This window comes from Grampus griseus (genome assembly GCF_964374135.1).
Source record: "Grampus griseus genome assembly, chromosome: 16".
Classification (NCBI taxonomy): Eukaryota; Metazoa; Chordata; class Mammalia; order Artiodactyla; family Delphinidae; genus Grampus; species Grampus griseus.
In genome coordinates, this window is record NC_139010.1 from 49,786,393 (window position 1) to 49,799,793 (window position 13,401).

Here is a 13,401-nt window from a genome sequence, read left to right on the forward strand (position 1 = left end):
CATGTAAGTGGGTGCTTCTACTGACATTGTTGGAACTCTCAACAACCTGCTTAAAATATTTAAAGCATATAAAATCATCCCCATTAAAAGGCATACCGTTGCCTGTAAAGCAGAGAAAATACTCACCTTACCCGTCAAAGGGGTGCTGTAAAGATCAAAGCCTTATGAGAAGGCTTCAAAACCCCGGAAGGCACAGTGTAAAAATGCCAAGTATTCGTTTTAGTACTACTAAACCAAGTTGGTAGAGAAGGTTTTACTTGTTTAGTTTGGAATTGAACTTGAAATCTGTACCTTGCACAGTACAATAAATACTCAATAAATACTCTTGAATGAATCACTGACAAACTTTTTAAAATCAGAGTTATGATAACTTGATGTTGTCTTTCAGGGGTCACATTTTGAAAATCTCTCCATATATCAAAAAAAAAATGACGAGTTAAAATTACAGGATACTTTAAAGGCATACATTTAACAAATTAACACATTTCATACCCACAAACACAAAATAATCATTGTTTGGAGATAATATCAACAGTCTTAATAAGTGTGAAGCCTTGGTTAAAGCATTCCCCACTTCCTCCTCATGTCTGAGGTTCTGACCACTCTTAGCTATTAGGCAAGTTTTTATTTTCATGTCCCATTTGGGGCACAGTTATTCTTTGAGAACATTTTTCAGATATTACGAATTAGGCAAGAATTAGTTATAATCCTGGACAGAAATGACCACAGACATGGTTGGTCTTATCAGTCCTCAAATTACCAGTTGCCTCCTAAATCAGCAAAGTTCTCTGCCTAGCCCAGAAAAGGTTAAGAAGCAGAGCCAAGAGCGCCCCCTTATGGCGAATGAAAAAAATGACTTCATTCTCAATTGTGACTTCATGCAGTGGCTTTACCCAAGTAAACACAAGATCTTGGAGTTCCAAGTTGACGGAATATTAACTAGTCTTCTCCTTGCCCTAGAGGTCTGTGGAGATCTCTGTGCTCTGCTCAAAAGAATATATAGCAAACCCAGTGGAAAAGAAGAGAGTCAGAACTCCTCCCAACCTGTTACAGGACTTCTCAAGGTACAAGGTCCAATCTTGTTCTGTACTGTCAGCCAACGGTAAAATAAAGCTACATGAATGCAGCTAGGGTTGTAAGGATATAAGAGCCTACACAGCTGCATCAGGAGCAAGAGGCCAGCAACAAAGGCAAATGCACCGTGTAGCCCAACTGTAGTAAAAACCACCATGCAACATCTCCACCTCTGGACTGGCCCACATACTGAAGAAAAATCCCCAAAGAACAGTTTGGGAAGGAGGTGAAGAGAAAAACACTCCAACAGGTGGACTCTATAGAATGTAGCCCCTGCTCATTCATTCCCGTGGTCTGAGTGGCAGATTGACTGACCACAAGTTCTCAAGGGCATCTGAAGGAGACTCCACGGCAGCAACCAAAGAAGGGAAACCAAGTCACCCAGGACACAGAAGCCATTCTCTGACGAGCTCTCTCCCACTGCTGCTGGAAAACAACAAACAAAAACAGCCACTCACTGTCCTGTTCTTTCTGGCCCTGACCCAAGAATCTTGTACCTGGTTGGCCAAACCAGTTTGCCTTCGTCAAAGGAGAAAGCATTGTTCTTTCTTGAGGGGGACATAAGGCCAGTGGGGAGAGTGGCATCCTCCTGGGGACGTAGATCCTTCGCATCTAGTACAATTTTACTCTTTTCTTTATGATTTCACTTTAGTTGCCATGAAAAATCAGATTCCACTTCAGACCCGCCCAGATGTTACTTGTGCATCTAATTTCATATAGCTAAATGACAAAGTCCATCGCTTGTCACACATTCTGTCAGTCCGCATATATTTATTAACTCACTAATATTCCAGGTATTGTGTTAGATTCTGGGCATACAGAGATAAGTAAGATATATCTTCAAGCTTACAGAGTAGTGGGAGAGATCACATTAGACTCCTAAATCTATGTTTTGGGGGCCCTATGGCATTGTCTCTGCCAGCTTTGGTTGCTTCATTTGTCCAAGGAGAGCATTGGATGGACAGTCCTTGAATCCAGGGTCGCACCTGCAGCCACTACCTGCAAATGGGGTCAATCAGGGCTCAGTCTCCACTCACAGCCTCGCTCAGTGGAAACTGCGGATTTCCAAACCACCACCCACCCCTCCTCAGGTTTAAGACCACTCTCCTCCCCATGGGAGAGGATCAAAGGTTGGCGGGCAGTTTGTTTGATTAAACAAAAAAAGCAAAAGCGTTTCTTATCCTAACTGGAGAGAACTGGGCATCTTCAACGGCATCATTTTCTTGAATATAAAAATACGAAACGCCTGGGAAAGGAAAACAAGTATATTTAGAGAAATTAAGCAAACAGATTTAACATGACTTGACAGTAAATGTCTCCAGCCTGGCGTTCACTGATACTTCCTCATTAGACTTATTATTTCATTATAGAGCCGCCACGGGGCATCCAAGCCCCAGATGAAGTCGAGATGCTCCCACTCAGGAATGTGCTTGTGGTACACCAAGTTGGAGATCTGGGTCAGTAAGACACTGACGTCGCTGACGTCCGCGAGCCAGTCCTGCCCCCCACTCCAGACAGCGGTCCGCACCAGCATGTCTCTCACATTGTAAGAGGGAGGGTAACTCTGTAATGAAAACCCATAGAAAGCTTTGTCTTTGTTGTTTTAATTGACAAAAATACAATCCCCAGGAAACACTGATTAGTCAATCTGATCTGAGAATCAAAGACTAAAGTTTGAAAATCACTCTATTTACTTTTCAAGTTGCTATTACCAGAACAAAAAGAAGCCTAACCCACAAGAAAAGGATGCTAGCCGTTACCACTGCTAGCTATCGAGTTGTTACCCTGTGTTGGGCAAGGTAACGAGTTTCATCCCCTGGGAGGAAGGCGTCATTCTCCCAGGTAGTTGATGCCAAGCTGTAGAACCAAACCAAGTGGTTGGGAAGGGGCTTTGGAGTCATAGCCACACCTCCCTTCCCTCTGGGGTGTGACCCAAGTCATAGAAATTCCCTAAGCCTCTGTTTCTTCCTCTTTAGTCATCATCACATCTATGTCACAGGGATATTCTGAGAATTAAATAAGAAAAACATGAGCAGAGTGCCTCCCATTTTAGAGCCCTTAGCACCCAAAAAGTGGTCAATTCATGTGTATATGGAAGAAAAGGTTTAGGCAACGTAATTTGGCCAAGGCCCCCCAACCACCAGATAACAGCCCTATAGGCTTGTCTGACTCTTAAGGTCTGTGTGCCTGCCTGATCACTATCCATGACCAATGACAGAGATGACTATACAGAGCCAGGGAAAGGACAAGGTCCAAAGCACGAACCAGGATGCTTAGGTTGTTCTAGAACTGACTGGGGGGAAACAAAGGCTACCTAGTCAACCCTCCCGACCATTTCCCCTGGCACCTGAACCCAGCCAGAATCCTCATAACTCAGGCTGGCTTCCTTGATGAGTTTTCAGGCCCCATTTTAATTCTAAAGACTCTGAAGACTTTACCTGGTTGTAATGAAAATAATTCTTGGCACTACTTCCCCAGTCGAAGGCTTGAAACTTCTGCAATTTAACAAGCTAGACAGAAGATAATTGGGGGAGAAATAAAGTTATCTAACACAGAAATCTGATATAGCATCACAGGTTGCAAGAGTTAAGCCACCCCCTCAGATACCAAGTTTACACCGATACCCAGATTCACTCTTAATTTCCAAACTGCAATTTAAAATAAAACGGCATAATTTTGCTCTGCTTTCCTAAATGACTCAATTTCTCACTGTATGATTGGAAAGTAGCTATTATCTGACACAATAAAGCAGCTACACATATGTGCTGTAAACGATCCTGGATCAGCATTGCACCCGTTGGATAAACTTTACGCTGATGTTTTTTTATTGGAATTTGAATCTTAAACTTTTCCAAAGAGTTCACTATCTCACTTGGGAAAGAAATACATATTACATATAACAATGGATTAATATATTAATGTGTATTTATATTAGTATGTAAATACATTAATTGTATATGTAACTCCATCATATTTCTATATTACATATAATCTCCATCATATAATCTCCATCATATTTCCTATATATCCATCCGATTTGACTAGTTATATTATTTAATATTTTACTAATTTACATATAATCTCCATCATATTTCCCATATATCCATCCGATTTGACTAGTTATATTATTTAATATTTTACGAATTTAATTCATTTAACACTTTTTCTTGAGTACCAGTACCAGTAAAATCACCAAATTGTACTGTACACTGAACAATTCTAATCAGTTGAGGATACTAGAGCCATGAAATGATATTGTATATGAAATTTAAATGTATGCTTATTTAGGATAGCATGATAGAAAAATATGAACAAAAAGTCACTTATTCATAAATTTTTAAATAATGCAAATCCATACCTCCTCTATATCCCCCAATTAAAAATATGTCAAGAATTAAATCCAAAATTGGCGAACCAAATGAATTGGAAACTGTTTAATAAGCTTTGGCCAGAGGGTGGCGTCTGGTAAACAGGAAAAACCTAGGCATTCTTTGTCAGAACTGCCTTTGGCTTCAGTTCTTATCAATTGCATAAAATTCTACTGGTTTCTACAATAAACAACAGTGTGAGATGAGGTACTACAGGGGGACTGTTTAGCATCTGCATTTGCCATTGCAAATGACAGAGATTAATACCTGCAGCACATTTAACAAGCAGAATAAGATATGAATTTACAGCATCTGTTAGTGCATCTCTTCCCTAGCTCTAAATGCCAGTGAAAATATATCAGTGCAAGTTGTGCTGCCCCCATAGACAGACACCAGCTTGTCACTTTCTCACATATGTCTTTGGCTTTTATATAAAGCACCCAGAGTGAGTGTAGAAACAAAGGAAAGACGTGCCGAGAGTTCAGGATTTGACTTTTGTGCTCAGCGTCACAGGACTGCAAACTACGCCCTTGCAAGGGCGTCTCAGAAGGAGGGAAATGTGAAGAAGACTATTCATAGTAACAAAAACCTGCGAATAAGCTAACATCCAATGACAGATACTTGGTTAAATACATTATATTACATCAATATACACATGGTATGCCACTGTCGTAAATACAAATATAATACAATAGAAAGAAAAACTGTTTATAAATAACACTAAGTGGAGAAAAGTCAGAAAGTAAAATTGAACATGCACTATGGCTATACTTAAGTGGCAATCTTATGTGGATAAAGGTCAGGTGAAAATGCTTATAATACTAGGAGAGACAGTTTTTGAAGTCTCTCCTAATATTATAAGCATTTCCACCTGACCTTTATCCACATATGAATATTTTAAGTTTAAGTTAATTTTAAACTAGTTAAAAAATTATTTTAACATCTTGTTGGTAATGAAAATGTAAATAGGTTCAACCTTTCTAAAGTACCAAACATATTTGGAAGTCTTAAAGAGATGCCTACCCTCTGATCACTAAGTCTACTAAGACTGTATCCTAAGGAAGTCATCTGCCTAATGTATAAGGACAGATCTCTAATTCAAGAATATTTATCCCAGAATGTTTTATTGCCAAAAAACCTATCATAGTAATAATAATAATAATAAATTCGAACAATAAAAAGTTGTCCTCAGTTACAAATATTTTTAAGTGTAGTTACTGACCTGGAAAAGCATTTCTGATCATTTCTGATCATGGCTGCTATCTGCCCCCCAGTACCCATTCCTGCCTTCTTCCTTTCAGTAATAAAATTTCTAAAGTTTTTGCTAAGCACATGGCTGCCAGGGTAGGAACCATATCCCTCATGTGCCTTCTTCCTGGGGGCTGGAACTGCCATGAACGTGACCCAGTTTCAACCAGGCAGAAGAGGCCAGCGCCCCAGAGATGGCCAAGCTATAGTGCAGAGGGGACTGGGTCACTGCATGACTTCCCAAAGCAGTCACAACTCCTCCACAACTGTGTGCCACTGATGTCTGGACTGGATTCTGAGGAAGGAAACTATTTATTTAGATGCTGTATTTTAGGGTCTTTGATACAGCAACTTAGCCTGTACCTCAGAAATACAATGCTGTTTGATCAAATAAAAAATAAAATTATTAAAAAGTGCATGTAGCATAATCCTCCTTCTGTAATGGAAACAATTATACCAAAAAAAATTATAAGATTACAGTGTAAGAGTTCAGAACATGCCACCCCAAAATATGCCGCTTTGGCATAATGATTATTTTGAGTTAAAGGCACTTGAAAAACAGAAGATGTGAAGAGGACGCTGACCTTCCTTTTTCTTTCTAAAAGGAGAACACAAAACTCCCATGTGAAAGAAGCCCTCCCTATACCAGGAGGAAGAAGCGTGCTCATCACCAGAGTCTAAAAGAGGAGGCTGACAGAAATCTATACAAAAAGACCTTGTGAAAATAACTCTCATGTCTTGTAAGTCTCCCCATATATTTTAGTTACTTTTCTAAAACTGCTACCCTTTGTTCAACCTAGTATATAAGCACTTAGGCCTAGTTACTTCTTTGGGTCTTCATTTTTGTGAGGGCTCCCATGTACACGTAAATGAAATCCATATGCTTTTCTCCAGTTAATTTGTCCTATGTCAGTCCCAGTCAGAAACCCGAAGAGAGTAAAGGAAAAATTTTACCTCCCCTAGAATACGCAAATACTAATCGTAGTTATCCCTGGTGGTAGACATACAGGTAATGTATTTTCTTCTTGTACTCACATATTTTTAAAATTTCATAATGAACATATATGTATAACAAAAATTTTACTAAATGTCTCTTACAGTGTTTTGAAGAGCCTAGCTAATGTATATTTTGCATTTTTTTTTTAAGCAGCAGGTTTCAAACAATAGAGAACATCAGATCTTACAAGGTGCTTATTAAAATGCAGATCCCAGAGCCATACCCTCAGGAATTCTGATTCTCAACAAGTCTTGGGTAGACCCAAGAAACTGTATTTTTTTATAGCACCCTAAGTAATTCTGAACAGCGCTGTAAAGATATGTTAGGACCAGCCTTCTTCAAACAGGAGCAAGTAGCTGGGCTCTGGGCATAGCTGGCAAGGGGGCTAGAGATTCCGGAGGGTCTCTGAAACGTGTGAGGCTTATAAGAGAAGGAGAAGATTTCTAAGCTAAATTAAAAAAACCAGTGAAGAACTAGGGTTTAGAACTTCGAGAACTGAATGCTAATTACTTATACAAAAGATCCATTTCAAAGTTTACTATGAATAGAATGGCCTTTAAGGGCACCCCCAAACTCCTGCCACGGAAACCTCCCAACTTCACATCTGAATTGTAGCCCTCAAGCCTGCCAGGATCCAGGCCCCGCACACCCTCAGTGGAAGCCTCTCCCAGCAGGGACCAGGGCTGCTGCCCCAGCACGTCCTGGGTAGGCAGAGAGTGGCAGTCCCTGGCCGGCAGCCCTTGGCCAACAGCCCAGAGGAGGGAGGGTCAAGAAGATCCTATGAAACAGCTGCACAAAGCAACCATTTTCTTAACAAAGGGATGACACAGGGAGCAGAAGAACAAAGGGCAGGGCTGACTGCTGCAGGGAATCTGGCCTTCAGAAACGTTCGTGGTGCACATTGCAATGCAGTGAGGACCTAAAACCACGTGGTCACCACTGGTGCTCTGATCCACAGCCAGCAGCCCCCGACCCCAGTCAGCTGCTTGACAAAAGGGCTGGAATGGGCTTCCCTGGTGGCGCAGTGGTTGAGAGTCCGCCTGCCGATGCAGGGGACGCGGGTTCGTGCCCCGGTCCGGGAAGATCCCACGTGCCACGGAGCGGCTGGGCCCGTGAGCCGTGGCCGCTGAGCCTGCACGCCCGGAGCCTGTGCTCCACAACGGGAGAGGCCACAGCAGTGAGAGGCCTGCGTACCACAAAAAAAAAGGGCTGGAACAAGAGCAGGAGCCTGGATTGCAGGCAATCCAAGAGCTCTAGGCAAACCCAGCGCCAGTGGGGGCCTGCAGCACAGAAGGCTGGAGGACTACCGTGCTGTGACAGGCACCACATTCCCAAGGGTACCTGAAAGGCTAGGGCTGGCGGTCCCCTGTGCTCTGCTGAGGCACGGGGGTGCCAGCGTGGGCCGCTCAGCAACAGCCCCCAGCTCGGCTCAGTCGTCCTCCACACAGGGGAGCACTGACTCTTGAGGTGACAGAAACTGGACCTTACTGAAAAATGTCCAATAGGTAAGAGGGTAAAAATGCTCAGAAAGATAAGGCTCTTCTGACGGCAGGGCATACAGAGAAAACAAGCGGCTCTAGATGGAGAAGTGTCTGGGGAGAAAAGTAGGGGACTGAGGGGACGTTTGGGGGTGAACATCTGAGGACTTCTGAAGGTTTCGGGACATCCCTTCAGAGGTAAAGGTGTGCTCCTCAGCATGTCATGAGCTACCTGCCTTCCAGATGCCCCTCTTCTAGGCCAAACTCTGGTACTGAGTCCCTGACGCTTAACACTAGGCCTTACAGTCACTACGGGGCTAAAAGCCTCAGGCCGGGTCCTGCCTGGTTCCATAGGGATAAGCCCAAGGAGAGGTAACCGACAGCACTCACAACTGACAGCGTTCCTGGGACAACTGAGGAAGGATACCAAAGCACCAGTGATGTCCCGGATCAGAGGTTCCCAAATCCAGTTGGGCAGAAGAATCTAATGGGCAGAATTTTTAAAAAATATAAATTCTCACCACTCAGCACCAGAAAGAAATGAAGTACTGATGCACATGACAACTTGGGTGAATCTCAAAATAATGATGCTGAGAGAAGACAGACAAAAACAAATACATACTGTATGATTATATTTAGACAAAACTCTGGAAAATTCAAAGTAACCTATAGTGACAGAAAGCAGATGGGTCGCTGCAGATGGGAGAGGGTGGAGGGGGTACTCAAGGGGGCTTCTGGGGGTGACAGATACGTTCACTGGTTTGATTGTGGTGATGGCTTTGCAGGTGTATATCTATGGCAAAACATACTACATTGTACACTTCAAATATTGTATGTCACTTATACCTCGGCAAAGATGTTTAAAAAAAGTAAAGGTATACACACTGCAGTCCGAATGAATTAGAATCTCTAGGGATGGGACACAGGAGTCTTTGTGTTTAAAAGCCTGGATTGTAGCTAATCCAACAGCTCTACCACAAACCCAATGTCCCTTACTTTTTAAAAATAATATTATATTAAAAAGTGTCCTTTTAAAAGCAACTCACATGATTCTGATACAGGCAGTGACTGCCAGTTGTTTGAAGATTGCTATCCAAGGCACTCACTGCATCTTGGTCTGACGCTTAAATGGTGAGTTATTTCATATTTAAAAAGAATTTAGGGGGAAAAGTTATACAAAAACATGTCCTGAGGTAGAAAAAGTCCCTGACATATTGTCAGGTGAAAAAAAAACAGCTATAAAAGAGTAAGAAGAAAAGTAAACAATCTATTTCTACAATTATGATTTCTATCTGTATCTTTAACCACTTCTTTCTGAAATGATATGCAGCAAGAGATATGGAGTAGAATGCAGAGACATTTTATATCCCTGGTACACATTCTCTATCTCTGTGTGGGATTACAGAACAATTTTATTTTTCACCTTATGAGAATTTTTATTATTATACTCGTATGTAATTTATACATTTTCTAGAATGAACATGCATACTTTCGTGATGTGTGATCATACAATCACAACTCTATTTTAAAATTTAGTGTCTCTTACTTATATCCTTGACTGATTTAGCTCTGTTTCTCCACTGATGTTTCAGGCATACAGTGTTCATAGGTTAATGCTGAAATAGCAGCTTCTATCTCCAAAGCTGCTCTAAAATCTTGCTTTCTGGAGCAACACAGAAATAAAATAAATCTGGGACTCAATGAAAAACTGACAGAGGGGAGGGGGAAGAAAAGAACAAACAAGTCAACCCCAAGAGCTGTTTGGTGAACTCATACCGTAGTACAGTCTGCCCCAGGGAGGATAACACAAGCGAGATAAACATAGTGACAGGAGCCCAGGACTCAGGAAGGAAAGCAGCTCAGATGTGTAAGCAGACTACCTTTCTATTTGCTTCATGGAATGCACAGAACTTTCTAAGGCCGATGTTCCACAAACCCCCCACTGTATTCCTGGAATGAGTACCTGGCTCCAGTGTAACATATTTTGCACAGAAGTTCCGGCAGGACAGTGTGTGCCATACACAGCCACTCTAGACTGCAAAATAAACACATGGAAATAAAGGATGAAAACAGCCTGAAGGAGGCATTGATAATAAACACAGTTTGCACCTTGAAGCATTAAAAACTACAGAGCCACAATCTCAAATACGTGAGATTAAGAGCAGGAAAAAAAATTCTTTGACTACAAATACGTCCTGTAAAAATATGAATAACCACACATACACACACAGAATACACATGAAGGATATACAGCAACATGGTAACCGTGGGGCTGTATTGGTTGAGATTACTGCTCATTTCTATTTTCTTCTTCATATTTTTCTGAATTTCCAAAATTTTATATAACAATCATACCTTGCTTTTATTCATCAGAAACAAGAAAAATTAACATCCCTTAAAAATTCCCTAGAGCCTTCATTCCAGAATTTTAAGACCTGTTTTCAAAATACAACATGACAAACTACGAATGTATTTAGAAACACCAGCACATTGCTGGCCAAGGGTTTACATTTTATAAAATAAATAAATAAATGTATATATACATGGGTGGGTATGTGCCTGTGTGTGTGTGTAAATGGCCATTCCAAATTTAAACACATTTATAGTAATTATTTTGAAGAAAAAGATCACTATAATAAATATAAATATTGCAATTTAAATGATGACCAATCTCCGTCATTCCATAGTTTCCACATAGGTACAATGTAGGAAGCTGACAATGGCTGGCCTGAGGTTAGGCGCAAATGGTGTTCCAGGTACCTGCCAAGGTCGATTCTTATACCCGTTAAATGAAAGAGCCTTTAGAGCTCTAATGAGGTCATTCCTGCCTCTCCCACACCCTCCAACACAAAGAAGCACATTCACAGATAAAATAAAATCACTGACAGTTTAAAGCAAGTGTTATTGTAAACATACATACCATATTTAAATTTCTCTCATTAAATCCACACATAACAAAAAAGACATTTCCGCAAAGCTCCTTCAGAATGACATGAGTACAAACATGTGTACTCAGCCACTTCACAAATATACTCTGGGGAAGAAATTCTTTAACCCCAAATAAGTCCTGCAAAATAAAAAGAATATCTCAGCATTTGCTTCTGGTGTATGGCCTCCACGTCCCACCTCACAAGCAGACACATGCCAACCGTGTCCACGGATGGCCTCAGAAGAGAAATGGCAACCAGTGGGCATTCAAACTAGGACACCTGTGTGATACGTTTACTAAGGCAATAGCAGATGTTACAGACGTGTATTTAAAGTCTCAAACGAGAAAAAGAAGGCAAAAAATCACATAGTTCCACAGAAGACTTTTACAGTGAGAAGGGGCCTGAATGATCCCTGATCCCAGGGCCATCCCCAAAGTTTCATCTGACTTTGACGGATTGCTAGTGAATTCTGAGAAAGAGTTGAAACTGTGGTTGGTCAGCAATGTGTCTGCTTAGGACACATACATCTGATCCGATGCTACTGGCCAGTGGGCCAAATCCTGCCCACTGCCTTTGGGGTTTTTTAATACTTAATACAAAATTTACCATTTTAACCATTTTTAAGTGTTCAGATCAGCAGCATTAGTACATTCACATTGTTGTGCAACCATCACTACTATCCATCCATCTCCAGAGCTCTTTCAACATCTCAGACTGAAACTCTGTACCCGTTTAAACAATAACTCCCCATGCCTCCTCTGCCAGCACTGCCTGTTTTTATAAAGTTTACTGGAACACGGCCATGCTTTTCTCTATACACATTGTCTCTGGCTGTTTTCATGAGACAAAGGCAGAGGACTTCCCTGGTGGCGCAGTGGTTAAGAATCCACCTGCCAATGCAGGGGACGTGGGTTTGAGCCCTAGTCCGGGAAGATCCCACATGCCACGGAGCAACTAAGCCCGTGCACCACAACTACTGAAGCCCACGTGCTCTAGGGCCCGCGAGCCACAACTACTGAGCACATGTGCCACAACTACTGAAGCCACGCGCCTACAGCCCGTGCTCCGCAACAAGAGAAGCCACCGTGATGAAAAGCCCGGGCACCGCAACGAAGAGTAGTCCCCGCTCACCGCAACTAGAGAAAGCCCACGCACAGCAACGGAGACCCAATGCAGCCAAAAAAAAAGAAGACAAAGGCAGAGTTCAGTAGTTGAAACAGAAACCATATGACCCACAAAGCCAAAAATATTTATCATCTGGACCTTTAACAGAAAACATCTGCTGACTCCTGGTGTACATCAGACCTGACCAATGGCCCCTGGACCTGTGCTCAAGTATTTCTGGGGCAATCACTATGCCCTCAAGGCAGATCGTCGTGTACATGTGTAATAGGAAATAGGAAAAAGATCTTCTTTATAGTGAACCCAAATTTGTCTCCTTATAATTTACACTTTCGCTGATGCCTACCCTCTGGAGGGACAAGCAGAGTGAAAAATTCAAATGCCTACAAAGGCAGTTTTATGGGTTGAATTGTGTCCCTCCTGAAAAAGATATGTGGAAGTCCTAATTCCCTGTATCTCAGCATGTGACATTATTTGGAAATAGGGTCTTTGTCAAGGTACTCAAGTTACATAGTTGGATACTGTCTACAGTGAAACAAAACAATACATTTCTCTCTGGACCTATATAGGTATACAAATTCACACACAAGGTCTATAGGAAAAGACCCCAGGCTGAGCACGGTGCTTAATTCTGAGGAAGGCGCTAGGAGAAGCCTTGGTAGTTGAAGCGTACTTTATTTGTAATCTCTGAATTGTTTATAATGAAAATCGAAGGTTCTGTTATCCAAGGAATTGAAAATAAATGTGGTTAGAGGGGCCCACATCTTACCTGCCTGTCTGATCACTGGTACAGAGAATCCCATCTTAGGTGAGAGTCAGACTCTAAGGTCAGAGTATAGTCTATATGTCCTGTGAACATATTTCTTAAATGGCCAAGAGATATGTATAAGTTAAGTATATATTTCTGTATAGGATTTCATATGTGTATGTACACACCTATCATACATAAAACATAGATAGTGCGTGCGTAACGGACCATCTGGCCTCAGCTGGCTCTCAACTCCTCATAAAAACTGCTTCCTGGGCTTCCCTGGTGGCGCAGTGGTTGAGAGTCTGCCTGCTGATGCAGGGGACACAGGTTCGTGCCGCGGTCCGGGAAGATCCCACATGCCGCGGAGCGGCTGGGCCCATGAGCCATGGCCGCTGAGCCTGCGCGTCTGGAGCCTGTGCTCCGCAACGGGATA

At 42.0% G+C, this 13,401-nt stretch overlaps 1 protein-coding gene across 2 annotated transcripts in view; it reads right to left on the reverse strand.

Moving 5' to 3' along the window:
- Positions 1-13,401, reverse strand: part of LIPA (lipase A, lysosomal acid type) — a 104,472-nt gene continuing 91,071 nt past the window's right edge. For both annotated transcript variants that reach the window (XM_082672996.1, XM_082672995.1), the window contains exons 7-10: positions 11,086-11,232; positions 10,129-10,200; positions 3,513-3,584; positions 1-2,638 (exon numbers count right to left, since the gene is read on the reverse strand). In XM_082672996.1, coding sequence (XP_082529122.1) covers positions 2,405-2,638; positions 3,513-3,584; positions 10,129-10,200; positions 11,086-11,232 — 525 coding nt within the window. In that variant the 3' untranslated portion in view covers positions 1-2,404. The remainder of the gene's footprint in view (positions 2,639-3,512; positions 3,585-10,128; positions 10,201-11,085; positions 11,233-13,401) is intronic.